The 26,624-nt window shown below is 38.5% G+C and overlaps 2 protein-coding genes across 3 annotated transcripts in view; one reads left to right on the top strand and one right to left on the bottom strand.

Annotated features, from left to right (window-relative positions):
* Nucleotides 1-440: 440 nt before the first annotated feature.
* The window catches only part of EFCAB10 (EF-hand calcium binding domain 10), a 32,484-nt gene continuing 6,300 nt past the window's right edge, over nucleotides 441-26,624 (bottom strand). Inside the window, exon 4 of one of the 2 annotated variants that reach the window (XM_045564965.1) lies at nucleotides 441-1,288. In XM_045564965.1, the coding sequence (XP_045420921.1) occupies nucleotides 1,033-1,288 (256 nt within the window). In that variant the 3' untranslated portion in view covers nucleotides 441-1,032. Of the gene's footprint in view, nucleotides 1,289-26,345; nucleotides 26,429-26,624 lie in introns of those variants that run through there. The other variant, XM_045564966.1, reaches the window with a different exon arrangement.
* RINT1 (RAD50 interactor 1) lies at nucleotides 454-26,624 on the top strand. The gene is made up of 15 exons (XM_045564964.1): nucleotides 454-723; nucleotides 1,175-1,220; nucleotides 5,291-5,475; nucleotides 8,394-8,635; nucleotides 11,728-11,901; nucleotides 12,005-12,154; nucleotides 12,741-12,897; nucleotides 15,273-15,383; nucleotides 15,480-15,705; nucleotides 16,542-16,679; nucleotides 17,553-17,752; nucleotides 22,597-22,811; nucleotides 24,697-24,877; nucleotides 24,952-25,070; nucleotides 26,051-26,624. Exons 1-15 carry the CDS (start codon nucleotides 682-684, stop codon nucleotides 26,241-26,243), a joined length of 2,379 nt encoding a protein of 792 aa, XP_045420920.1. The 5' UTR covers nucleotides 454-681; the 3' UTR covers nucleotides 26,244-26,624.

The raw sequence follows: 26,624 nt of genomic DNA, 5'->3' as shown, positions 1-26,624 counted from the left end.
CCTTGGTAAAAGAGTTTTGGGGTGTCTGCACTGGGAAAATGCGTATTAGATGCTCAGTTCTCTTCCTCCAGTCAGCTCCCAGAAGGCTCACAACCGCATCTGCACCCTCCAAGCAGGAAATTGGAGGGTCATCTCTAGGGAATCTGACCAGCCTTAAAAGAAAGCTCTAAACATACTGACATTCGTTGGAAATCCCCAGCTAAATAGCTGAACCAAATAACCCTACACTGAAGTTCCTAGTTAACAAGGCCACTCACACTCTCAGAACATCAGGATATCATCTAACATATAAATTTAATTGATATTGAATTTATGGCGTGCAGGGAGGGATATCTTAAAACTCCATCAAGAGCGCCAATAAAGCGGAGGGGACTTGACCTTGGTTGAGAGGGACGGCCTCCCCCCTCCCCCGCCCGCGTCCCTCCCGTCGTCTCCCGAGCGCTTCCTGAGCTGCCGTCCCGACCCCCGGCCGGCAGGGAGAGCGACAGAGCACGGCCGGCGGCTGCGCAGACGGGGCCTCTCTGGCCCGAGAGGAAGAACCTAGAGAGACAGCGAGAGGAAGTGGCGGTGGCGCTCAGCCCTCCGGCCGCCAAGGCCGATCCACCGTCTGTTGCTGGCCTGAGCCGGACTCCGCGGGCCGCGCTGGCTGCGCATGGAGCCGAGGACTCGCGCGGAGGCGGGATGCTACCAGCCGGGGAGATCGGCGACGCGCCGGCAGCTCCGGTGAGGCGGCCCTGGCAGGATGGGACAGTGGTGGCCCGGTGAGGTGGCACAGACCTCCCAGGGGAGATTGCCCTGCCGACGTGGCCTTGGAAGCTTGTGAAGGTGGTTCCCGGACCCCGCGGCCCGGGGTAGAGTCCCTTGCAGTACCTCCTAGAGGAGGTAGTCCCAGTGAGGCGGCCCTGGCAGCCCCGGCGAGATGACATCTCTCTGGAAAGGTGGCCCTGGTGGCCTAGCAAGGCAGCACCAGGTCCTTGGGAGGCGACGCAGACCTCCTGGGAAGGTGGCAGTGATGTCTCCAGGGAGGTGGCCCTAATTCAAACGGCTCTGGCCACTCAGGAAGTCCCCAGGGGAGGGTGTCTGGGACCTGTCTCGTCCTCCCTTTGGGAGGCTCGTGTGAGTTCCATATACTACTTCAAACTTAATGTGATTGTCACACCTGTTCTCCTTGTAGTGCTGCTCGGAAAGTGGTAATGAAAGGAAGAACATCGAGGAGAAAAGTAAGTAGGCTCCAAACACCTTACCTCTTTCTTCCCAGCCATCCTTCCCAAACTCAACCTTCCAAGATCTGCAACAGAGAAGGGTTTTTAGCTTATCTTTTAGATGAATTATCTTTTTCTATACAATGTGTTTATCTCGTAGTACCAATTATCATTATACACATATTTTTGTCTTTCTAAAATTGTAAAATACGGGATACTTTGGAGAAGAGCACTTTCTGACCCCTACCTAGAGCAGGGACTGGATTGTTTTCACTGGGGCTCTGCCCATCTTACAAGACATACAATACTTGGGCCCCCCTGTCATTTTAATGAATCACCAACTTACTAAACATCAAAAATTTGGAGGGGCTAATGATCTAGGACAGATCATTACCTTTGAACTCACCACCTTAAGTGAGTTCAAAGGAGGCAAATGATAATTGTTTAGTTGTGCTTTTAACTTCAGTGAATTAAAAGTTGCTGTGGGAAGAGCTAAAAGGATACCTTGGGTTCTGGATCTTTTGTACTGGACAGGGAAGGGTGAAAGGTCAGTACCTCCATTTTCTACCTAGGACAGGAATATATGTCAGGGATGTGGACATTTGTCATTTAACTTTAGTGAGCTAAAAATGGCAGGTTATTGGAAATCAGGGATTCTTTGGTGGCTTTTTTTTTTTTTTTTTTTGAGACAGAGTCTCACTTTGTTGCCTGGGCTAGAGTGAGTGCCGTGGCGTCAGCCCAGCTCACAGCTCCTGGGCTTAAGCGATCCTACTGCCTCAGCCTCCCTAGTAGCTGGGACTACAGGCATGCGCCACCATGCCCGGCTACTTTTTTCTATATATATTTTTAGTTGTCCAGATAATTTATTTCTATCTTTAGTAGAGATGGGGTCTCGCTCAGGCTGGTCTCGAACTCCTGACCTCGAGCGATCCACCCGCCTTGTCCTCCTAGAGGGCTAGGATTACAGGCGTGAGCCACCGCGCCCGGCCGTTTGGGGGCTTTTGAAGTGAAACTTTTTGAGAGAGCAAAGGGAAAAGTATGCAATACCTCTTCTATTGGGGGATTTTTGGTTCTTTTGACTATAGCAAACAGGAATGAGTGGTGGTAGGAGAAGGGGTGCTCACATTACCATGTGGCCCTCAGGAACAAGGCTTCACCTTAATGTTGGCTACTGACAATCTACCTCAAAAGAAAGCTCTAAGCCATCTGTAGTACTTGCCATTCATAGCTGCCACAACTGAGCTCCTTTTCCTTGAAGGATCTGAGAGTGCCCTGTATCTTTCCACGTTTGCTCCATTCAGATGCCTGGGAAGTCTGATGCCTACTGAGCTGTCATTTTAGTAAAATAATAGATGCAGATGGTCATATCAAAGACTTTGTCCTTGTCCTTCCTTCTGTGGCTCAGTCAACTGGTTTGTAATTAGGAGTGCTCTTTCCAAAAAACAGAAAAGGAAAGACATGAAAACTTCCCTAGTCACCATTGTCATTTTGAAGAATATCATTGACTAATAAAGTACTTTGCTGCATTTAAATGGTTACATGTAAAGAGTGTAATTTTTTTCAAAAAGTGAAGGTAGACTTACTTCGTAAGGTGCAATGACATTCACAAGACATTTCCTACCTTTGTTTGCAGATAATACCACACAACTCACTTGTTTTATTTATTTAAGCTAAATTTAAAAAGAAGACATTGTGAGTTCTGTACATAGAACATTATTATATATTAATATGAGTATTATATAATATAATTAATAATTATCATTAAATAAAATAATTAATATATTGATAAAATTTAGATGCAGACCAGCCAATCCTGTTTATATTTCAAGGACAAGAAAATAAGAGTCTTGGATTAAGAGTCAGTAAACCTTTTAGTCTCATTTACAACCTTTAAGCATAGACTGGGGCAAATGTTATAATTTATTTTCTAGTTGGGAAATTGAGGCACAGTCTTAAGTTAGTTTTGCTTCTCCTACTCATTAGTGGGCTTCTGGTTCTCATAGCATGTGAACAATCTTTTAATTCATATAAGTGAAATAGAACAAAGGAAAATTTGATTTTTGGAGTTGGAGGGAGAAACAAACCTAGTACCAAACATACTGGTATATATTTTGTTAATCTTTACATAAATAATTTAATAATATCTGGCATTTATGTCTAGGCATATCTTTATTTATATATTAATATTTTCATTTTATCCAAAGTGACAGTTGTTTTGTAATGAGGCTGATTATACCCTCTTGCCTTTCTCTCATTGCTGTTTTCTTAAAACTGCCTTTTTGGTAAAGAGCCATGTTCTATAAGGGACAGCTCTGAGGAAGAGCAGAGGTGAATTCCACTCAGTGTTGCTCCCCAGGAAGCTCTCCAGTTTTTCCCCAGCTTTATCCCTCGTGCACACACTTTTATTTTTTTAATCTCTAGGAAATACTCAAATCTAGGGAGGTGTGTCTCTATATGTGGAATAATTGGAGGTGTGGACTGAGTAGACTTGAGCATGTTTAATGGCTGCACAGTGAAATGAAACTACTATTATACTAAGTTTGAACCAAGCTTCAGGTTTTCTAAACTTGCCCAGGAAGAAGGAAACCATGAATAATCAAAAGAGGCTAGCTTATGCATGGAAACAGATACTTGGAAGGGAAGCGTTTTATCTCAGTATGCGGGGGTGGCATGGGAGGAGAAAGATATGGCAGCCAGCTGTGGATCATGTCACCCCTCCCCTCTTTGCCAAGAAGGTGTGGTGAACCTCTGGGTTTCTCTGGGGTGCAGGATACAGTACAGAAAGCCACCCTGGCACAGATGATCAGCAAAGTGTGACTAGAGACACTTGGAAAAGACGAGCATGCTGTTGGTCCACAAATTTAGGAAAGTAAAAAATAATTTAATTGCCTTTGAAATGGATTGTGTTTACTAGAAATTTGTTTGCTCAAATATTTTGTTTAAACAAAAGTTGAAAAATTTTTTTGTATATATTTGAATCTTGCTTCACTCCCCAAGGAATTAGAGGTAAGTTAAATTACTTATGTCTTAATAAGCATCCTGGATAATAGAAGAAGGCATAGACTCTTGCAGAGTGAAAAATTGATTTGTGAAATGATGAATTTTCAATCATACAATTAAAAGTGGACTCTGGGAAATTTCACATACTAAATGGAATGAAAGCAAAGCTACACAGTATTCCTGCTTTCACTGGGCATTGTTTGCTTTGTTTTAGTAAATCCTTAATAAATGTTGTCTCTGTTACCACTCTTCTCAAGAAATGGCTTCAGTGTTCCAAATCTCCTGATTTTGTCCCATTGAATAAGTACAGTGTGAATTGGACCAAGTCTGGTTTATTTGCCATGGAAAGAATCTCACTTTACGCTATACAGTTTAGTGGTTGCATTGGTCATTTTGGTTTTTTCCCTAGTAATTTATGTTTTCTCTCTCTTTTTTTTTTCTGTTTTTGACGTAGACATCTTTGTACAATACCATTTGAAACTTTTAAAACGTTTTTACTCTTTATTTTTTTTGAGTCAGGGTCTCACTATATTGCCCAGGTTGGAGTGCACTGGCTAATCACAGCCATGGTCCTAGCACACTATATCCTCACTTGGATTCAAGCCATCTTCTTGCCTCAGCCTCCTGAGTAGCTGGGAGTACAGGCACTTTTTTACTCTTTAAGAAGTAGATTTTACTCATTGGTCAGATTTTTTTCATATATTTCAATACTACTTTTTTTTTTAACATTTTAAAATAAGAATCTTCCTTTGGTGTTATTCTAGACCATACCAACTGGTTCCTTACAAATTTTGCAATGATATTGATATTATGTGTTGTCATGCCAATACCTGTTGAAACCTGAGGTTACTAGGTCAGACGTCAGGAGTTTTTACTTCACGCTGAATTTCCTCAGCTCTTAAGCATTTTGTAGTACTTCGTTGTTGGATTGCTTTATAGTTATTCATTTGAATATTTTATGTGTGTGTGTATATGGTATGTTGTTTGTTAACTTTTGAAGGTAGATATACTGCCTTGTATATCTTTTATATTTCATTTAACTCCATAGTACTTAGTGGTGTGGAGTAATTGTTATTCTTTTGTTTTAGGTGACATAAGTATTGCAGTTCTTGTTGGAAGTGAACAAGTCAGCGAAGGTACAGATAATGGTGATCTCCCTTCTTATGTGTCTGCATTCATAGAAAAGGAAGTTGGAAATGACCTTAAATCTTTAAAGAAACTTGATAAACTCATAGAACAGATGACAGAAAGTAAAATGCAATTAGAAGAACAGGCAAGTATTGAAATTCATTGAAATAGTATCAATACTATACTCATTATAATTAATATAATGTGAACATAGTCACTACTGTATATGGAATTTTAAAGGTATAGATTGTAACACATAGTCTAATCATTTAAAACTGTTTATGGGTTTTAAGGACTTGTTTTACAAATTATGTGAAAGAGTTCCTACTGATAGGCTTGATGTCTTGAAAACATAAGAGCTAACTTTTTATGTAGCTTCTCATGCAGTGACTTTTAAAGTGCTTTTACAGGTAAATAATTTCATGGCATACAAAAATGTTTTAACATCATTTCAAATTGTTATAAATGCACATATAGGGAAGAAACATGAAAAAATACGACATAATGGTTATTTCTGGATGGTTGTTCAACAGGTGATTTATTTTCTAAATATTTCATGTATTTTCAGGTTTTCTTTTTACAGTGAACATTTTACTTAATTCTTTAAAAAAAACCAATGAATATAATCTTAAACAAAAAAAATAAGTGGCCCCCTTTACTTGCAATAGTGTGTTTGTCAAAGATTTTTATTGGCCAGGCGCAGTGGCTCATGCCTGTAATCCTAGCACTCTGGGAGGCCGAGGGGGGGTGGATCGTTTGAGCTCTGGAGTTCGAGACCAGCCTGAGCAAGAGTGAGACCCCGTCTCTACTGAAAAAATAGAAAGAAATTAGCTGGACAACTAAAATATATACAAAAATTAGCCGGGCATGGTGGCGCATGCCTGTAGTCCCAGCTACTCAGGAGGCTGAGGCAGGAGGATCGCTTGAGCCCAGGAGTTTGAGGTTGCTGTGAGCTAGGCTGATGCCACGGCACTCTAGCCTGGGCAACAGAGTGAGACACTGTCTCAAAAAAATATATAGCTATGGAATTAGGTTAAGTACACTGTGTGGGTATGTGGGTGTGTTATCCCCAGGTTGTCAGTCGTCTTATGTTCTCTCATCCCCCTCACCTTAGTCCTTCACATCTTCTTGTCTTTCCACTATACCTACTACTAGTCTCCAAGTTTAGCCTGGGTCTGTCTGTCTTTTCCACTCCTACAAGGAGGTGGTTGTGGGCCCAGTTAGAGGAAATTACACAGCTGGGTAGATTGGTGCGGACCCAGGCACGTGGTCTGCCACCATGGCTGTCTTCAGCCCCACTGGCAATCCTTGCATGGGAATGTCAGTTCCTCTACTGCTCCCCTCAGCTGTTCTTCCATGTTCTCCCCAGGACACCTCCCTGACCTGGCCATTCTGTCCTTTCTTTTTCCCAAACAGAAAAAAATTGAGGCCTAGCATGAATTCAATAGCATGAATCTATTGAATAGTCTGCCTCACATTCCTTGAACATATTTGTAGTCATTCTTACCTCTTCATTCAGCAGAGGATCAAGCTAAGGACACTTTACCTGCCTCCTCAGTGAACCTGCTTTACTCTTAGACTTTTACCCTGTGCCCCTCAAACAGTCCTGTCCCCTCAGCATGTAGACATACACAGGTTTTTTCTATAAAACCTCTAGACAAACAAGAAATTCTTCCCCTCATCTTTTAGTAGGTGTTCTTTCCTTTGACTGTTAGGCTTCTTCAAAAAGTCATCTTTATTTTCTGTCTCCACTTTCTAATTAGCCATTCACTCTTTGACCCACTGTAATCAGGCTTCTTTCCCTAATGATCTCAGAAAATTTTGTTGAAATTCCTTATTGAACCTTAGATTCAGCATGTCCAAAACTGTGCTGTACATGTCCTTTTCTTAAAAGGATTCCCTTTCTTGAATATTGTCACCACCATCTTCCTCTCACTCAGGCCTGAAACCCAGGAGTCCTAGGTTTCTCCTCCTCATCATCTACCCTGTCACCAAGTCATCTGAGTTCTGCCTCCTCAGTATCCCTGGTGGCCATCCCCTCTTTCCCACCCTTGCCACCTCCCCCTTAGTTTAGACCCTCGTTCTCTCTTGCATTTGATGGAAGTTTGCCAATCTTCCATTTTCTTCATACTGCTACAGTGAATATCTTTCTTTTTTATTCCTTACAGAAATTTTATTATATGTAAATAGGAAAATATATATAAATATAGATATATAGTTAAAATTGTTAAAATTTTTTCTATGCATATATGAACACATATGCCTAAAATATGCATAGTTTAATTTTTTGCAATTTAAATATATAATATATTAAATAGTACTTGTTTCCCTACCTATATGTACCTATAGATACAGATCTTTCTCTCTCTCTTTTTTTTTTTTGAGACAGAGTCTCACTCTGTCACCCCAGGTAGAGTGCAGTGGCATCATCATAGCTCACTGCAACCTCAAATTCCTGGGCTCAAGCGATTCTCCTGCCTCAGCCTCTCGAGTAGCTCGGACTACAGGCATGTGCCACCTACCACATCTGGCTAATTTTTCTATTTTTTGTAGAGATGGAATCTCGCTCTTGCTCAGGCTAGTCTCAAATTCCTGGTCTCAAGTGATCTTCCTGCCTTGGCATCCCAGAGTGCTAGGATTACTAGTGTGAGCCACTGTGCCCAACCTAGTTCATTCCTTTAAAACACACATTTGTGGGCTGGGTATGGTGGCTCATGCCTGTAATCCTAGCACTTGGGGATGCCGAGGTGGGAGGATTGCTTAAGGCCAGGAGTTCAAGACCAGTCTGAGCAAGAACAAGAGCCCCCCTCTACCAAAAATAGAAAAAGTTAGCCTGGCTTGGAGGCACAGGCTTATAGTCCCAATTACTCAGGAGGCTGAGGCAGGAGGATCACCTAAAACCAGGAGTTTGAGGTTGCAGTGAGCTATAATGATGCCACTGTACTCAACCTGGGGCAATAGAACGAGACTGTCTCAGAAGGACAGAGAGAGAAAGAAAGCTAATAAAAAAGGTTATGAAAATTTTATCTGATTGCTGCTGTTCTTTCTTTTTGGTATGATCAGGTACTTACAATTTCATCAGAAATCCCTAAAAGAATTCAGAGTGCCTTAAAAAATGCAGAAGAATCAAAGCAATTCCTTAATCAGTTTCTAGAGCAAGAAACTCATCTCTTCAGCTCCATTAACAGCCACTTGCTAACTGCACAGCCCTGGATGGATGAGCTTGGGGCCAAGATTGACCAAATTGAAGAGATTGAACGGCATCTCGCTTACCTTAAGTGGATTTCACAGATTGAAGAACTAAGGTAAAATGGGCTTCTTTGTTCTCATAATTATTATTTTCCTTTGAGGCTTCTGTCTTAGTGCATGTGTGCCATTAAATAGTGAGTTAATTAAAGATTATAATAATGTAATTTTAGCAGTTGTTAAGAAAATAACATTATGATAATGATTCTTTTCCTTTCTTGTGAATGAATGTAAACTTTTTTCAGGGAGCTTAATTTGCATTTGAAAGAAAGCAATCTAAGTAACTTAAGTCTTATATTCTGAACACAAGATAAAAACTATTATTTATAATGCCAAGTTAATAAAACAAACCCTCCATGTGGTATTCCTATTTATTTTAATTTTTAGAGATGGTCACTTAATGAAGTGGATTGCTTTCTTTATAATTTGAATTTTTTTCAGTGGGAGTCATCTAGTAAGAGCTACCCGGTATGTATTCTTAGGTGAGTAACAGAATTCTGCTACCTGTGGGTAGGAAAAAAAACAGTAGGACTTTACCCTGGGTCTTTTTGAATTGAATAAATATCAGTGGTGGTTGATCATGAGTTTCTGGTACTGCCTTTCAAACAAGCTAAAGTAACCTTTCCGCTTAGACTGGCAGATTATTTGGTTTTATGATATGGTCCTCAGCCCCTTGAAATTGTACTGTCGCATCCTTATATTGTTTTAACTACTGTTGCTGCAAAGCTGTCAGCAACCATTAATATTGTCTGGAAAACCTGAGGGAGCAAAATCATCCAAGCATCCTAGTATCCTGTTTCAAGTGTATTACAGTTAATATATTTATATTATGCATGTTTTAGATATGTTATGTATCCCTTTGTCCTGCATGTATTTCTCAAATTTTTAAAGAATTTTTACGTATAAGTATAGTATGGAAATCTTTGTTTTACATATGAGGAGTTATCCATTGATTGATTGACAAGCTCTCACTATGTCACCCAAGCTGGAGTGCAGTGGTGCTATCATAGCTCACTACAATTTCAAACTTCTGGGCTTAAGCAATCTTCCCGCCTAAGCCTCCCAAGTAGCTGGGACTACAACCAGGTGCCACCATGCCCAGCTAATTTTTAATTTAAATTTTTGTTTTTTGTAATGACAGGGTCTCAATACATTTCCCAGGCTGGTCTCAAAAACTCCTGGCCAGGCCGGGCGTGGTGGCTCACGCCTATAATCCTAGCACTCTGGGAGGCCGAGGTGGGCGGATCGTTGGAGCTCAAGAGTTCGAGACCAGCCTGAGCAAGAGCGAGACCATGTCTCTACTAAAAATAGAAAGAAATTATATGGACAGCTAAAAATACATATTAGCCAGGCATGGTGGCGCATGCCTGTAGTCCCAGCTACTCAGGAGGCTGAGGCAGTAGGATCGCTTAAGCCCAGGAGTTTGAGGTTGCTGTGAGCTAGGCTGATGCCACGGCGCTCATTCTAGCCTGGGCAATAGAGTGAGACTCTGTCTCAAAAAAAACAAAACAAACAAAAAAAAAACAACTCCTGGCCTCGGCGGTGGCTCACGCCTGTAATCCTAGTACTCTGGGAAGCCGAGGCAGGTGGATTGTTTGAGCTCAGGAGTTTGAGACCAGCCTGAGCAAGAGTAAGACCCCGTCTCTACTAAAAATAGAAAGAAATTATATGGACAGCTAAAAATATATATAGAAAAATTAGCCAGGCATGGTGACGCATGCCTGTAGTCCCAGCTACTCGGGAGACTGAGGCAGGAGGATCGCTTGAACCCAGGAGTTTGAGGTTGCTGTGAGCCAGGCTGATGCCATGGCACTCTAGCCTGGGCAACAGAGTGAGACTCTGTCTCAAAAAAAAAAAAACAAAAAACAAAAAAAAAACTCCTGGCCTCAAGCAGTCCTTTTGCCGCAGCCTCTCAAATGCTGGGATTATAGGTGTGAGCCACTGTGCTCAGCTGATTCCAGAAACTGACTTATGCTTTTTAGAGCATCTAATTTTTATTTAGGTAAATTATGTACAATGAAGGAATTTTAAACCTTGCTTTACTTTATTTCATTTCTCCTTGTCTCTCTGAAAGAAAATACCAATAAAGGGCAATATTAATAGCCTTATTGAGTAAAATAAGTTGTTTATAAGCTTCACTCTTATAGTAGTCAAAGTAATAGATTAACTAAAATAGGGCTATGGTTATTGATAACCTTTTCTGATATCAATTGTTTAAAAGAGAAATATGCCTAGGAAATCATATTAGAAATAGGAATCAAATTCATAATCAAGTAGAACACAGTTATTTCTCTGTCTTTAATAAGGTGTTCTTTCTCTTAGGTCTTTTGTGATAACATCTCCATTTCTAGCTTTCTTTTGAGCTTGTGGGATTTTCCTCATTTCCAAATTTCCCTCTAATGGCCTGTTTATTATCCTGTAATACTTTCTCTCGTTTTAAAAAGTAGTTTCTTCTTGCTAGAATTAGCATCTTTATGTTAGCTCTGTTTCTTGAATACTACAGTGCAGCAGTATCACTCTGAATGGCTTTGCCTATGGTCTAAATGTCATTCATGCTTTAGTGTTAAACGTGGAGATCTATTTCATTCCACCCTGGAAAGCCACACTCTTAGATTCTGTGGTTACTCGTACATTTTAAATTCTTTTGTAATGTTTTTACTTTTCTTAAACATGGTAGTCTTTATTTTAACATAATGCAACACTTATTTTGGAATTATATTTCTTTCAAGTAGGAAATCAAATTCTTCTGGGCAAAGTAGATAGAAATTGAAGATTATCATTCTTGACCTTACCAGATGCTACCTACGTTATCTCCTTGGATTAAGATACTGAAGACTTCTGTGAATGGCAGATTTATCAGAAATGAGTGTTGCCCGAGGGAATGTGACATAGGACAAGTCTGTTCTGATGGGAGGAGAGGGAAAGGAAAGGTGGAGGAAGGCGTCCTGAACATGGGCTGCTCCTCTCAGAAGGCTGTTGAATTTGAGGACTCCAGGCTTCCAGAGAACTCTGGGTATCAAGTAAAAAAGCCATCTCAGGCTGGTGCTTTATTCTTCCTTGGATGTAACTTTTAACATGAAGAAGGAATTTTCTGAATTTGAAGTTATTCTGAACAAAGTGTCCTTAAAATTTGCTTTGCTTTGTTTTGCAGTGATAACATTCAGCAATATCTGATGACCAACAATGTACCAGAGGCAGCCTCTACTCTAGTGTCTATGGCAGAACTTGACATCAAGCTTCAAGAATCATCCTGTACTCATCTTCTTGGTTTCATGAGAGCCACGGTTAAATTCTGGCATAAAATTCTCAAGGACAAGCTTACAAGGTAGGGAATTTACCCATATTTTATGGTAATTGCTTTCAGGTGGATATTTGGTGACTATTTGGTGATATCATACTGAAGTGTGTATGTTGCTTTTCTGTTACAGTGATTTTGAAGAAATTTTAGCACAGCTTCATTGGCCATTCATTGCACCCCCTCACTCTCAAACTGTTGGCTTAAGTCGACCCACCAGTGCCCCTGAGATGTACAGTAACCTGGAAACACTATTTTGTCAGCTTCTGAAACTACAAACCTCGTATCTTTTTTGGAGATGAAAACTTACCAAAATTCCTTCTTTCTAGAGTAGATGTGTGGCAAAAGAGTAAAACTTTTTGAAAGTGGCCAAGAAGACAAACAGGAGTCCTGGGTTTGGACTTGATCTGTAAATGCCCTTAAGTGGTGGATTGTTCTTTTGCAGAGTGAATTGCGTGTGGGTGGGAAGGCTGTGAGGAAGAGTTTTGAGATGTACGACTGACCCAACTTCATATCACATGTAAGTCTCTTGGGACAATAGCACAAATAGGCAGTTGGGAGGAACCGTTAGTAATGTAATGTTAATTTAATCAAGTGTTACTTGAATTGATTTCCTTATTACTATTCTTTATTTTAGGAAAAATGAATTAATTCTAACAACATTTTTTGTGTTTTCTTTTTACTGAATTCATATTTAATACAAAGTTAGATTACATATTATTAATATTTGTATTATAATTAACTTAGTATCTGATACATTTGTTGGAAAAATGTATGTATATATACATATATTTGTGTGTGTAGTGTGTTTGTGGGTATGTACACCCACACGTGTGCTTTTGACTCTTTCCTTGACTCGACTATGTCAGAGATGAATTACTTACTGAGCCAAAACAACTCCCAGAAAAATACTCTCTTCCTGCATCCCCTTCTGTCATCCTGCCCATCCAGATTATGCTGACTCCCCTTCAGAAGAGGTTCAGATACCATTTCAGAGGGAACCGGCAGACTAATGTTATAAGCAAGGTGTGCTTTGCCAACTCTTCGTTCTTGGTTTTTATTAATAGCAAATTTTAAATTTCTATATTTTTCTGTTTTAAGTCAAAATCTGACTTTATTCACATTTCTGTTTTTTTCTCTGAAGAGCTAAATTCCTGCTTTGTCACTGGCCTTTATAGATATAACTGGGGACTTATCTTGATATGTTGTAGGAATTGGTTTACTCATTAGTACATCACCTGACCAGTTTTTCCAAGTTTGCCCTTAATTGTGCTGTAGCATTTGCTGTGGCAGTTTTTACAAGGGGATCCACATGTGTTTCACTGTACAAATTGCTCCTTGAGATTTATAAATATATCAGGAAGAAGGCCGGGCACGGTGGCTTACACCTGTAATCCTAGCACTCTGGGAGGCCGAGGTGGGTGGATCGCTCGAGGTCAGGAGTTCAAGACCAGCCTGAGCAAGAGCAAAACCCCGTCTCTACTAAAAATAGAAAGAAATTATCTGGCCAACTAAAAATATATATATAGAAAAAAAATTAGCTGGGCATGGTGGTGCATGCCTGTAGTCCCAGCTATTGGGGAGGCTGAGGCAGTAGGATCGTTTAAGCCCAGGAGTTTGAGGTTGCTGTGAGCTAGGCTGACGCCACAGCACTCACTCTAGCCCGGGCAACAAAGTGAGACTCTGTCTCAAAAAAAAAAAAAAAAAATATCAGGAAGAGAAATAAAAGTCAAAAGATAGTAGAGCATGAACTTTTGAATAGACATGCTGATGGTAAAATGATTTATTGCTGTGCAAGAGAGATTATGGGGCCAGACTCGGTGGCTCAGGTCTATAATCCCAGCACTTTGGGAACCTGAGGTGGGAGGATCACTTGAGGCCAGGAGTTCAAGACCAGCCTGGGCAACATAGTGAGACCTGTCTCTACAAAAAATAAAGAATTAGCTGGATGTGGTGGTGTGCATCTGTAGTCCTAGCTATTTGGGAAACTGAGGCAGGAGGATGGCTTGAGCTGGAGGCTGTTGTGAGCTATGATCATACCATTGCACTCTAGCCTGGGCAACAGAGCAAGACTCTGTCTCTAAAAATAATAACAATAAAATAAGATTATGGGAATCAATGATGAGAATGGCTTTGAGGAAATTATCACCAATTGAGGGATAATGTATATTGGGCATATTGTTGAGATTTTTCTTTAATTTGACCTGAAAAACACTCATAGGCATTTGTTTTAAGTGAAATTTGATAGAATTTTTTGAGAATTATAATCTTGGAAATTGCTAGAGGGTAGGTACCACCTTGTTTGTCCTTGAGTTTTGCTATATCTAATGCACTACACATAGCAGGGGTTCACTAAGTATTTTAAATTAAATGTTACTAAGTGCCAGATTACACCAGCTATTGTATGTATCATATATAAGTGAATTTATAGGCTTCATAGAACTTTAAAGGAATTGAGGGATAGTTATTACATATTTGCACAAGAAGGAGCACAGTGGCATTGGATTTCTGGTTCTTTTGTACATTAAGGATCTCCTCCTTTTTTTCGATGGAATGTTGGCAGAAAGAACAGTAGAACCACTTAGTAAGTAGTAAATGAGAATAAGCAATAAACCTAAAGTTGTAGAGAGGCAGTAATAATTTGAGATAAGAAAATTGTTAGTTATGTTGACTGCTTTTTAAAGTGTGGTCCCAATGGACCTAGCACTCTGTCGTTAAGCCTAAACAGTGCAGCTCTTGAAATTAGAGGCTGTCCTTACACATTTTTGTATTCCCAGTATCTAGCACACAACAGAGATTTACCATTCAGTAAATGTTTTTGAATCCTGTCCCACAAAACTTGGAATGCTTACAGAATCATATCTCAGGACAATTTAAAATGCTACATACTTATGTTTCCTTTTTTATAATTACACGTGTTTTAAGGTATGTGCATTTTCTGTAATGTAGACTAGTCAGTTTTTTTCTTTACCTTTTGATAAGAAAAAGCAGAAAAAAATAATGTTTAAATGTTATTTTGGAATGCTATTTCACAGATACAATTTAAAGGCCATCAATTCTTTGTAATATTCATAATTTTACATATTACAAAACTGCTAGGTTTTGAATATGTATGGCATTGTAAACTTATGAGCTTATTGACTTACACCACATTATTGGAATTCGTTGGGAGTACATTGGGAAACATTTGATTATTAAGCCTTGCAGAAGTTTTTATTTTTTATTTTTTTTTTAAACCTTGCAGGAGTTTAAAATTTAGAGTAGAAATTGTGCTCTTACATACAGGAACTTTCAACTAATTTTTGTATGTGTTGTATGTGTATAATTAAGTAGAGCTATTTAATTGTAACTTTCTACTTAGAATGAGTTAAGAATTGAAACTATTTTACCTCTTTCTTTAGCCTGAATGGTACTTGGCTCAAGTACTTATGTGGATTGGAAACCATACACAATTTCTGGATGAGAAGATTCAGCCAATATTAGACAAAGTAGGCTCTTCAGTAAATGCAAGGGTAAGAGACTCAGTCCTAAGTGTTTCAGTTTTAGAGTTGTATGTGTACTTGATTAACTTGTTATTTATTTACCTCACCTTTATGTATTTCTTTTAGCTTGAATTTTCTCGAGGCCTTATGATGCTGGTTCTTGAGAAATTAGCTACGGATATTCCTTGTCTGCTGTATGATGACAGTCTCTTCTGTCATTTGGTGGATGAAGTGCTCTTATTTGAAAGGGAGCTACATACTGTTCACGGCTATCCTGGCACTTTTGCTAGTTGTATGCATATTCTGTCAGAGGAAACCTGTTTTCAGAGATGGTTGACTGTGGAGAGAAAATGTAAGTGCTAATGTGGCCAGAGGGTAGGGAAAAATGTCTGTTTTTGTGTGTATGAATTTTTGGTGTTTTTCTCCTCTGATTCTGGGTAGGAACTAGAGCCATCTAAATTTTTTCTTGTTTAGAGTTTACTTATTTTCCTTTCTTCACATGAAACTTCAGTTTTCCTGGAATTATACTCTACATGTTTTTAGAGTAGAATATTCAAGCCCGTTGGGTGTATAAAATTGTTTTATGGATTTTACTATATAGCATTTCTGTTCTTGGTAGAATCTTTTTCGATGTAGCTTGTCTAGTCAGCATAACTATTTTGAAGATTTGGGTGGAGGGGAAAGAGGAAGTATCTTATTTAACCCTAAAATAAACCATATTAAATATAGTGCAAGTAGGGGGGGATTGTGCATTTATTTATTTATTTATTTATTCATTGGTTCATTCATTCATTCCCCGAGACAGAGTCTCACTCTGTTGCCCTGAGTAGAGTGCCGTGACATCGGCCTAACTCACAGCAACCTAAAACTCCCAGGCTCAAGTGATCCCCCTGCCTCAGCCTCCCAAGTAGCTGGGAATACAGGTGCACACCACAACGCCTGGCTAAGTTTTTCTATTTTTAGTAGAATTGGGGTCTAGCTTTTGCTTAGGCTGGTCTCGAACTCCTGAGCTCAAGCAGTCCTTCTGCCTTGGCCTCCCATAGTGATAGGATTACAGGTGTGAGCCACCGCGCCCAGCCTGTGGGTTTATTTTTTATAGAAAAGTCATCATTTCTAAAAAACTACAAGATGAAAAATTAGGAATGATTGCAACTATTTAATTAACATAATCCTTTTTCTGCATATCAGTTGCTCTTCAAAAAATGGACTCAATGCTTTCATCAGAAGCTGCCTGGATATCCCAATATAAGGATATCACTGATGTGGATGAAATGAAAGTTCCAGACTGCGCAGAAACTTTTATGACTCTACTCTTGGTTATAACTGGTAAGTATAAGTCTTTAACATATGAATTTGGTCTGAAGCAGGTTAGAGAATACAAAAATATATATATGAATTTGTTTTAAAAATACCAACTTTTCACATGGCACTTTTTTTAGGTAGCTCAACAGTTAATATTATATAGTAGTTATTATAATATCTTTAAATTCAGTTTATATTTTGGCAGAAATCTAGCACAATATTCTAACTTTTGGATTTTTTTTTTTTTTTTGAGACAGAGTCTCACTTTGTTGCCTGGGCTAGAGTGAGTGCCGTGGCGTCAGCCTAGCTCACAGCAACCTCAAACTCCTGGGCTTAAGTGATCCTACTGCCTCAGCCTCCCGAGTAGCTGGGACTACAGGCATGTGCCACCATGCCCGATTAATTTTTTTTTTTCTATATATATTTTAGTTGGCCAGATAATTTCTTTCTATTTTTAGTAGAGATGGGGGTCTCACTCTTGCTCAGGCTGGTCTCGAACTCCTGACCTCGAGCGATCCACCCACCTCGGCCTCCCAGAGTGCTAGGATTACAGGCGTGAGCCACTGCGCTAGGCCTAATTTTTCTGTTTTTTATAGAGATGGGGTCTCCCTTTGTTACTCAGGCTGTTCTCAAACTCCTGGCCTCAAGCAATCCTGCCTTGGCCTCCTAAAGCACTAGGATTACAGGCGTGAACCATTATGCCTGCCTGGTCAATGAATTTTTAACAAACATATATACTTGTGAAACCCATATTCTTGGAGAGTTTAGAAACAGACCCATACTTGAATGGTCAATTGATTTTGATAAAAGCCCCAAAGGAAGTTATTAGGGAAAACTTAAAACTATATCATGAAAGGTACCAAAAACCTTCATATGTTTTATTAACTTTCTCCACAGACAGGTACAAAAATCTTCCCACAGCTTCACGAAAGTTGCAGTTCCTGGAATTACAGAAGGACCTAGTAGATGATTTTAGGATACGATTAACGCAGGTGATGAAAGAAGAGACTAGAGCTTCCTTGGGCTTTCGATACTGTGCAATTCTTAATGCTGTGAACTACATCTCAACAGTACTAGCAGATTGGGCTGACAATGTTGTGAGTTAATGTGCTTTTATATTAACTATTATGTTAGTAGTTTGAACTATTTTACCTTTCAAAATGTTGAATTTGCTGCAAGCCAAAACATGTTAGAATCACAATGATGCCAAACTTAGGAGTGTGATTAAAGTACACATTTTTCTCAATCAAATCTCGTAGTTAAATAATCCTGATATTTTACTGTATTTAATCATTGAAAAAGAAAGCTATTCATGAAAGCTATTTCATGAAAATGAAATAGTTTAGACCTTTTACCTCTTTTGACTTCGTACTCCGGAAACACTGATGTATGGTAATTGCCATGACAGAAAAAGCTTAGACTAAATAATGATGGATGTCAAAATTAATAAAATCTAGAACTTTAAGCAAAATAAAAGAATAACATTTTTGATATCTCTTGAATGTCTTCAAAATATGACAAATTATGAAGAATCATAAAAATAATTTGAAACATTTATTTTAAAGTTTTAATTATTTCACACATTAAAAAATTATTTAACATAACATTTTATGTAGTTTATTTTCAAATGTATACATGAGTAAAATAGAAGAGGAAAATGAAGCCCTGTGTGCCTATCACCCAGCTTTTTTTTTTTTTTTCTTTTTTTGGAGACAGTCTCACTCTGTTGCCCAGGCTAGAGTGCTATGGCGTCAGCCTCGCTCACAACAACCTCAAACTCCTGGGTTCAAGCAATCCTCCTGCCTCAGCCTCCCGAGTATCTGGGACTACAGGCATGTGCCACCATGCCCGGCTAATTTTTTTCTATATATATTTTTATCTGTACAGATCATTTCTTCCTATTTTTAGTAGAGATGGGGTCTTGTTCTTGCTCAGGCTGGTCTCGAACTCCTGACCTCGAGTGATCCTCCTGCCTCGGCCTCCCAGAGTGCTAGGATTACAGGCGTGAGCCACCACACCTGGCCCACACCCAGCTTATTATACCAATTTTGTTTCATTTAAGCCTCTCTTCCACCACTCATACTTGATTATTTTGAAGCAGGTCTCAGGTATAGTATTTCATGGTAAATATCTTAGTATGTATCTCTAAAAGTTAAGAATTCTTTTTAAAAAAAAAACATAATCACAATCCCATGATTACATCCAAAAACTAATTAATTTCTTATATTGGACATATAATTTAAATAAATCTACAAAATCAAATTCTTGGGTTCTGGCTGGGTACAGTGGCTTACCCTATAATCCTAGCACTCTGGGAGGCCGAGGTGGGAGGATCTCTTGGGGTCAGGAGATTGAGACCAGTCTGAGCGGAGTGAGTGAGACCCCATCTCTACTAAATGTCAAAATAATTAGCCAGGTGTGGTGGTGTGTGCCTGTAGTCCTAGCTACTCAGGAGGCTGAGGCAGGAGGATCACTTGAGCCCAGAAATTGGAGGTTGCAGTGAGCTATGATGATGCCACTGCACTCTAGCCTGGGGGACAGAGTGAGACTCGGTCTCAAAAAAAAAAAAACCCTTGGGTTCAGTTAACAAGTACTATAAGGACTTTTCCCTCCAAGGATTCTACATCCTTTCCTTCTATCTGTGCAGATTCTTTTTTTTTTTTTTTTTAGACAGAGTCTCACTTTGTTGCCCTGGGTAGAGTGCCATGGCATCATCATAGCTCACTGTAACCTCAAATTCTTGGACTCAAGCAATCCTCCTGCTTCGGCCTCCCAAGTAGCTGGGACTACAGGCACTTGACAGTGTGCCCAGTTAATTTTTGTATTTTTATTAGAGACAGGGTCTTGCTCTTGCTCAGGCTGGTCTTGAACTCCTGACCACAAGTGATCCTCCTTCGTCAGCCTCCCAGAGTTTTAGTATTACAAGCATGAGTGCCATGCCTGGCCTCATGCAGATTCTGTTGACAAATTTGATCTGCCTAACTGTAATTATTAAGTAGTAATTTAGTTTTACTCTTTTTATTAATCCAAGGAATATCTTGGCAATTGAGGCTTTTGGTAACCAGATTTTCCAATATGTACTTCCAACCCAAAAGAAATAACCTCATTATCCTTGTATCCTTGACATATATTAATTCCATTAGATGTTTTAGATATTAAAATGATCTCAGCCTCTAGGACCCCCTTGGAAAGGGTGCCATTAGGTTAGGAATCACTGTTCCAAGATCATCTGCAAAGATACAGAAAGCAGCTTAGATTTACACTAATGTGTCCCATAAAGTAGATTTCATGACAGAAAACTAGGATCACCATAAAATGGTAAAATATACATTAAACTGTGAAAAAACTAACTATGCTGAATAAATGGGATAATGACTATGAAGTTACATTATAAATGTAAAATATTATATAATTGTGTCATGAAAATAGAAAGGAAAGTAAAACAATAAAACTACAATTTTAACTAAGGCCTTAAAAATACCACTTTTAAAATGAGAATTAATAAATTACAGAGTTAAATAACTCAATTGATCAGCTGAGGGCTGGTGATAAATTCTATAGTATACTAAGGAAAAACATAATTTTCATGTGTATCATTATGAGTCACATATATACATAACGTACGTTAAAATTTCTGTACATCATCAAATGTTAATGCAATAAAATAAAAACAGCAATGAAATACATTCAAATATTTCATATTTGAAATATTCAATGCCTGGATTAGGAAAGAAGTTTAGAAAACATGACATTTTAAATTATGAATTTAAGACAAAAGATTGTAGGATACTGCAAATGCATTATATAGTGTATTTTGATCTATATAGAACAAAAATTCATGGTATGCCACTAAAGCATTATATAAAAGAAAATGTATTCCTCATAATACTTATATTACTGTGAAAGAAAAGCAAAACAAAAAAAGCCTTTATCTTAAATCCAGGCTAATAAGCCAAATAATAAATAGAACACCAAAATATACTAATAACAGATATAAATAAGATAAAACCTTATTAACACAATCATAGTTTATTCTTATGTTATTCTTATTCTTGTGTACTCTCTGGCCAGGACTTAGTAATTATTTAAGGCTTTTTCTATAAAAATGTTAACTGAAATCCATGTGCATAATGTCATTCTGCTGAGCAAGGGAAATAAAGTATTTCATAAAATGAATATAACATAGAGGGTAATGATGAATGTGTTTATAAAGTCATCTAATCAGTATATATTCATTCATTTTGTACTTTTATGTGTCTTGTTTCTAATTTTAGTAGGTACTTTATCCTCTCAGCCCCCACAAGGCTCCATTTTCTGTTAAGCTTTTTCAATAGTATGAAATAAATTGTTATTCTTGATGGTTGTGCCAGATGATTAATAAGAGACTCATTCAGGGCCAGATTTTTAGCTTCAGTGAAATTATTTATGGAACATTGTTAACTACTTTACTTGATGCTATAGTCTGTTAACAAAGATGAATTAGCCATCATTCCTACTCTTAGAAAATTTATAATCTGATGCTGAATTATCTGGGTCCTTCTGTCAACAGAGAAATATCCAGATTTCAGAATTGACTCTTCAAATTGTGAATGAGTTCTTTTTCCTAGCATGGTTATTCTGCAAATTCTGTCTTAATATCAAAAGCCCTTTAATCATCTTCATAGTTCTTCAGCCAATGAATGGTTTACATAAAAGTCATTAAAGCTCTTGTATTACATAATTAGAAAAAAAAATAATGGACAGAGTTCACTTTCCATTAGTTTCAGAGTCTCAACTTAATTGTTTGTCTATTGGCAGATTGTGCCAAGCCTGAAACATGCAACCATTCAGAATTGAAAATTTTTCAGTTGCAGGTGACAAAAACCTGACTGAAACTGGTCTAACCTGGGGAGTTGGGCTCCTAATCTGAAAGGATGAGGCATGGCTGGTCTAAAGTTGTTCATTTCTGGTTTCGTTCTCAGGCAGGCTCTGGACATGTGGCCACTGGTGGCTCCAGGCTCACATGGTCCTTCTGTGATCTTGAAAGGACAGTGCTTCTTCCCTGATAGTTTCGACAGAAATACCAAGGTGGCCTCTCACATGTCTATCCCTGAATAATCATGAGTGTGGCCAAGGCATGCTATTACGAAGTTATATGTTCATCTCTGGCACCAAAGGATAGGGCTAAAACCACCTGAGTCAAGTTGTCTCAGAGTGGGGAAGAGGAGTTCCCCAAAGGAAAATTGGGATGCTATTATCCAAGGAAGGGGAAAAGATGTTGGTAAAAGCAGTTGATGCCCATGGTACCACTGCTATGCAAAAAGATATGGAGAAAGAAAGGGAATGAATCATGGTCTAGGTTCATGTTGGCTAGGGCTGGGGGGAGTGGGAAAGGTATCGAGGATGAGGGCTAAGAGTGAGGATTTTTTAGGGCAGTTATGAAAATGTTCTAAAATTGTGGTAGATGCACAACTCTGTACTAAAGACATTGAATTGTACACTTTATTTTATTTTTATTTTTATTTTTTTTGAGACAGAGTCTCGCTTTGTTGCCCGGGCTAGAGTGAGTGCCATGGCGTTAGCCTTGCTCACAGCAACCTCAAACTCCTGGGCTTAAGCGATCCTACTGCCTCAGCCTCCCGAGTAGCTGGGACTACAGGCATGTGCCACCATGCCCGACTAATTTTTTTTTTTTATATATATATTTTAGTTGGCCAGATAATTTCTTTCTATTTTTAGTAGAGACGGGGTCTCGCTCTTGCTCTTGCTGGTCTCGAACTCCTGACCTCGAGCGATCCACCCGCCTTGGCCTCCCAGAGTGCTAGGATTACAGGCGTGAGCCACTGCGCCCGGCCTGAATTGTACACTTTAAATGGGTGAATTGTATGGTATATGAATTCTATTTCAAACTGTTAAAAAAGGAAGTATGTTAATAAATGTGTTAACATGTTTTTGCTTTCAGTTCTTTTTACAACTTCAACAGGCAGCGTTGGAGGTCTTCGCAGAGAATAATACTCTAAGTAAATTGCAGCTGGGACAACTAGCCTCCATGGAGAGCTCTGTCTTTGATGACATGATTAACCTCTTAGAGCGTTTAAAGCATGATATGTTGACCCGTCAAGTAGACCACGTCTTTAGAGAAGTTAAAGATGCTGCAAAATTGTATAAAAAAGAAAGGTATATCCTCTGAATAAGTCAACTCTTAACACCAGTTTGGCAAAAATTAAAGATGGTACAAGTGGTCAGATTTCCAAGTCGTCTAAAGAGAACAGAGTTTGGCCTTTTATACTCCATTAACTCTGTTTTTGATGGAAATATTTCTAAAATATGTTCTTTTGGACTTTTTTTTTTTGAGACAGTCTCGCTCTGTCATCTTGGGTAGAGTACAGTGGCATCATTGTAGCTCGCTGCAACCTCAAACTCTTGGGCTCAAGTGATCCTCCCGCCTCAGCCTCCCAAGTAGCTGCGACTACAGGTGCACCCTGTGATGCCCAGCTAATTTTTCTGTTTTTAGGAGAGATGGTGTCTTGCTGTTGCTCAAGCTGGTCTCAAACTCCTGAACTCAAGTGATCTTCTGGCCTTGGCCTCCCAGAGTGCTAGGATTACAGACATGAGCCACTGCGCTGGCCCTTTTGGATATTCTTAATCAGAATAAAATGATGATAATTTAGCAGTCAGCTGTTTGTAAATATAGAAAGCTATATATGATCTGGGGTTGAATAGCCCAGTCTGTCACCCATTTTACAAAGTACGGTGCTCCTATAGTACCCTGGGCTTACGTTGCACAATTTATTTCACTACCACAATTCCCTGTGGACACCGTGTATCTCTACCAGAAGGTGAGCTTCTTGAGAGCAGGCAATGTCTATTTGTCCTAGCATAGTCCCTGCCACAAAGAGATCAGTTTTGGAAGTGTTATTAGTCCCCATTGTTTTTATTGAAAATTAGACCATAAAATTAACTGATGCCTTAAATGCTGGTACATTTTAAATTTTTACTGTTTTATATCAGTAATTCATATATCAAAATTTTGGGATGGGGGAAATATTTATTTACTTATTTATTTATTTATTTATTTTTTAAGAGATAGAGTCTTGCTCTGTTGGCTGGGCTGGGGTGCAGTGGCATGATCATAGCTCACTGCAGCCTTTAACTCCTGGCTCAAGCAATCCTCCTGCCTCAGCTTCTAAGTAGCTAGGACTACAGGCATATACCACCATGCCCAGCTAATTATTAAAATTTTTTGTAGAGCCTGTTGCCCTGGCTGATTTTGAACTCCTGGCCTCAAGCAATCTTCCCTCCTCAGCCTCCCAAAGCACTGAGATTGCAGGCGTAAGCCACTGTGCTTGGCCTATCATCCTTATTAAAGAGAGTGTATGTGTATATACACACACACACATACATAAACACACATACATACACGTATATTTTCTGACAGAGCTTTTAATGTTGGGCTGTACATTTTTTCTTATCCAAAATGCCCCAGAACACTATACTTTCCCAAATTTAAAATGATTTGTTGGCCAGGCACAGTGGCTCATGCCTGTAATCCTAGCACTCTGGGAGGCCGAGACGGGAGGATTGCTTGAGCTCAGGAGTTCGAGACCAGCCTGAGCAAGAGTGAGACCCCGTCTCTACTAAAAAGGAAAGAAATTAGTCAAACAACTAAAAAGGAGAAAAAATTAGCCGGGCATGGTGGCGCATGCCTGTAGTCCCAGCTACCCGGGAGGCTTGAGGCAGGAGGATCGCTTGAGCCCAGGAGTTTGAGGTTGCTGTGAGCTAGGCTGATGCTAAGGCATTCTAGCCCAGGCAAGAGTTTTGAGACTCTGTCTCAAAAATAAATAAATAAATAAATAAATAAAATGATTTGTTAAAGCTTTAGAAATAAAAAGTGATGTTTTTTGTTATGACAAGAGGCCCCATTCGCCATTCTGTGGCAAATGTATTTTGCTCTTGGTCTGTAAACCTGTCTTGTCCTTCCTCAATAAACTTTGTTTCATGCTTAAAAACCAAAAGAAATGTGATGAAAAATTTTATGGTAAAAATTAATGTGTTTTTCCAGATGGTTGTCCCTGCCATCTCAGTCAGAGCAGGCGGTAATGTCCCTGTCCACTTCGGCTTGCCCGTTACTGCTTACGTTACGAGACCGTTTACTTGAGCTGGAGCAGCAGCTTTGTTTCTCCTTATTTAAAATTTTCTGGCAAATGCTTGTAGAGAAGCTGGATATATACATCTACCAAGAAGTAAGTAAGAATAGACTATGTTTCTGGGCTGTGATAATAAAGGCAGCTGTTAAATGAATTGTTCTTTGTTTCAGATAATTCTTGCTAATCACTTCAATGAAGGAGGAGCAGCCCAGCTGCAGTTTGATATGACCCGCAATCTTTTCCCTTTGTTTTCTCACTATTGCAAGAGACCAGAAAATTATTTCAAACAGTAAGCTCAATATTTAACAATTAATCTTGATGTATCAAATTGTTAGAGTAGGTTGACTCCTTTTTAACAACTTTAGGGTTACAGTAGTGTTTGGTGGAATAAGATCAATTGAAATTTTATAACATTCATTGTGCATCTATTGTATGTTCAGAGTGCAATGGAGAAACCAAAATAATATATAAGATGCAACCCATGACCTGAAAAAGTTTACCAGAACTGGATATTAATTATATGTTAGGCTTTATTTTCTATTAATGGCATTTGGTTTAATGCTTATTTGCTTATTACAGGGGGAATAAATAGAAAATGAAAGCAAGTGTACTTGTGGTATACTCAGTAAATGTAAGAAATTACAAATATGGTTAGTACCTAATAATAGACCAGGCCTGAAAAAAATTTGTTTTGTTATACATTTGATAGTAGTTTTGACTCTAAGTATAATTATAAATATACATAAGAATAATTCTTAGTAATATTTTCAGAATTTGTTGATTTAAAATTTAAATTAAGCATGAGGTTTGTGAGGTTATATAGCATTCCTTTTAAACTTATAAAATGAAAGCTTGTGTTTGCTTATTTCAGATGACTATTTCTGTTTTTTAAATTTGCTAGTATTCTACATTTTGCTTCTTTTGTTTTATCCCTTAATTTTTTCTTTTCTCATATTCTAATCCACCTAAAGTCATAGCTGCCTTTAACAGAGTGTTAATATCAAGTATTGTATTTAGGGAAATAATGGCTCTATATTGAAAACAATGATCCTATTACCTTATAATAATCTAACAAAATATAAACTCTGTGCATATATGTAGTCGTAACATGTTGAAAGAACCAAATAATAAATCCATAGTTTATATGGAGAACATGTGAACCAGGAGTGCTAGGAAGCTGTTTAGTTTCCAAAAATGAAATTGTTTTAAGATAATATGGATGATATTGATAATGGAGATCTCATTTCCCTCCATTTTTTTCCTAAACAGTGTAAAAGAAGCCTGTATTGTTTTGAATTTGAATATTGGTTCTGCACTACTCCTGAAAGATGTATTGCAGTCAGCTTCAGGACAAATTCCTACCACAGCAGCATTAAATGAAGTTGGAATTTACAAACTGGCTCAACAAGATGTTGAGATTCTACTTAATTTGAGGACAAACTGGCCTAACACTGGGAAATAGTGTGTCTTTCAGAAAAAGGATTTTGTTTCTGTTTTTAAGACTGAGGGAGCTAATTGGATTTCAAGCTATATGATGAAGTTCTGAATTAATCAAACTGGAAAGTTGAAAACTTTTTGGAATCATTTATTATCTTCAATTTATAGTGTTATTAAAATGAGGAGAATATTTCCTGAGTCCTCTTATTCCTAAGAAAACAAAACAGAAAATTCAGAAACCATGAAAACTCAGAGTAATTCCATTTACAAATATAAATGCTGAATGTATCTGTTGAAAAAAATACAAGAGCAGAGATAATAAATTATAACCGTCTTTCAATTTTCTGTGCTAAGGGAAAATCTATTGTGGATAATCAAACACAGCCAATAAATTTTTTAAAAATCA

The sequence above is a fragment of the Lemur catta genome, chromosome 11 (genome assembly GCF_020740605.2).
Source record: "Lemur catta isolate mLemCat1 chromosome 11, mLemCat1.pri, whole genome shotgun sequence".
In the NCBI taxonomy this organism is placed as follows: Eukaryota; Metazoa; Chordata; class Mammalia; order Primates; family Lemuridae; genus Lemur; species Lemur catta.
This window is presented reverse-complemented; position numbering and strand designations above follow the sequence as displayed.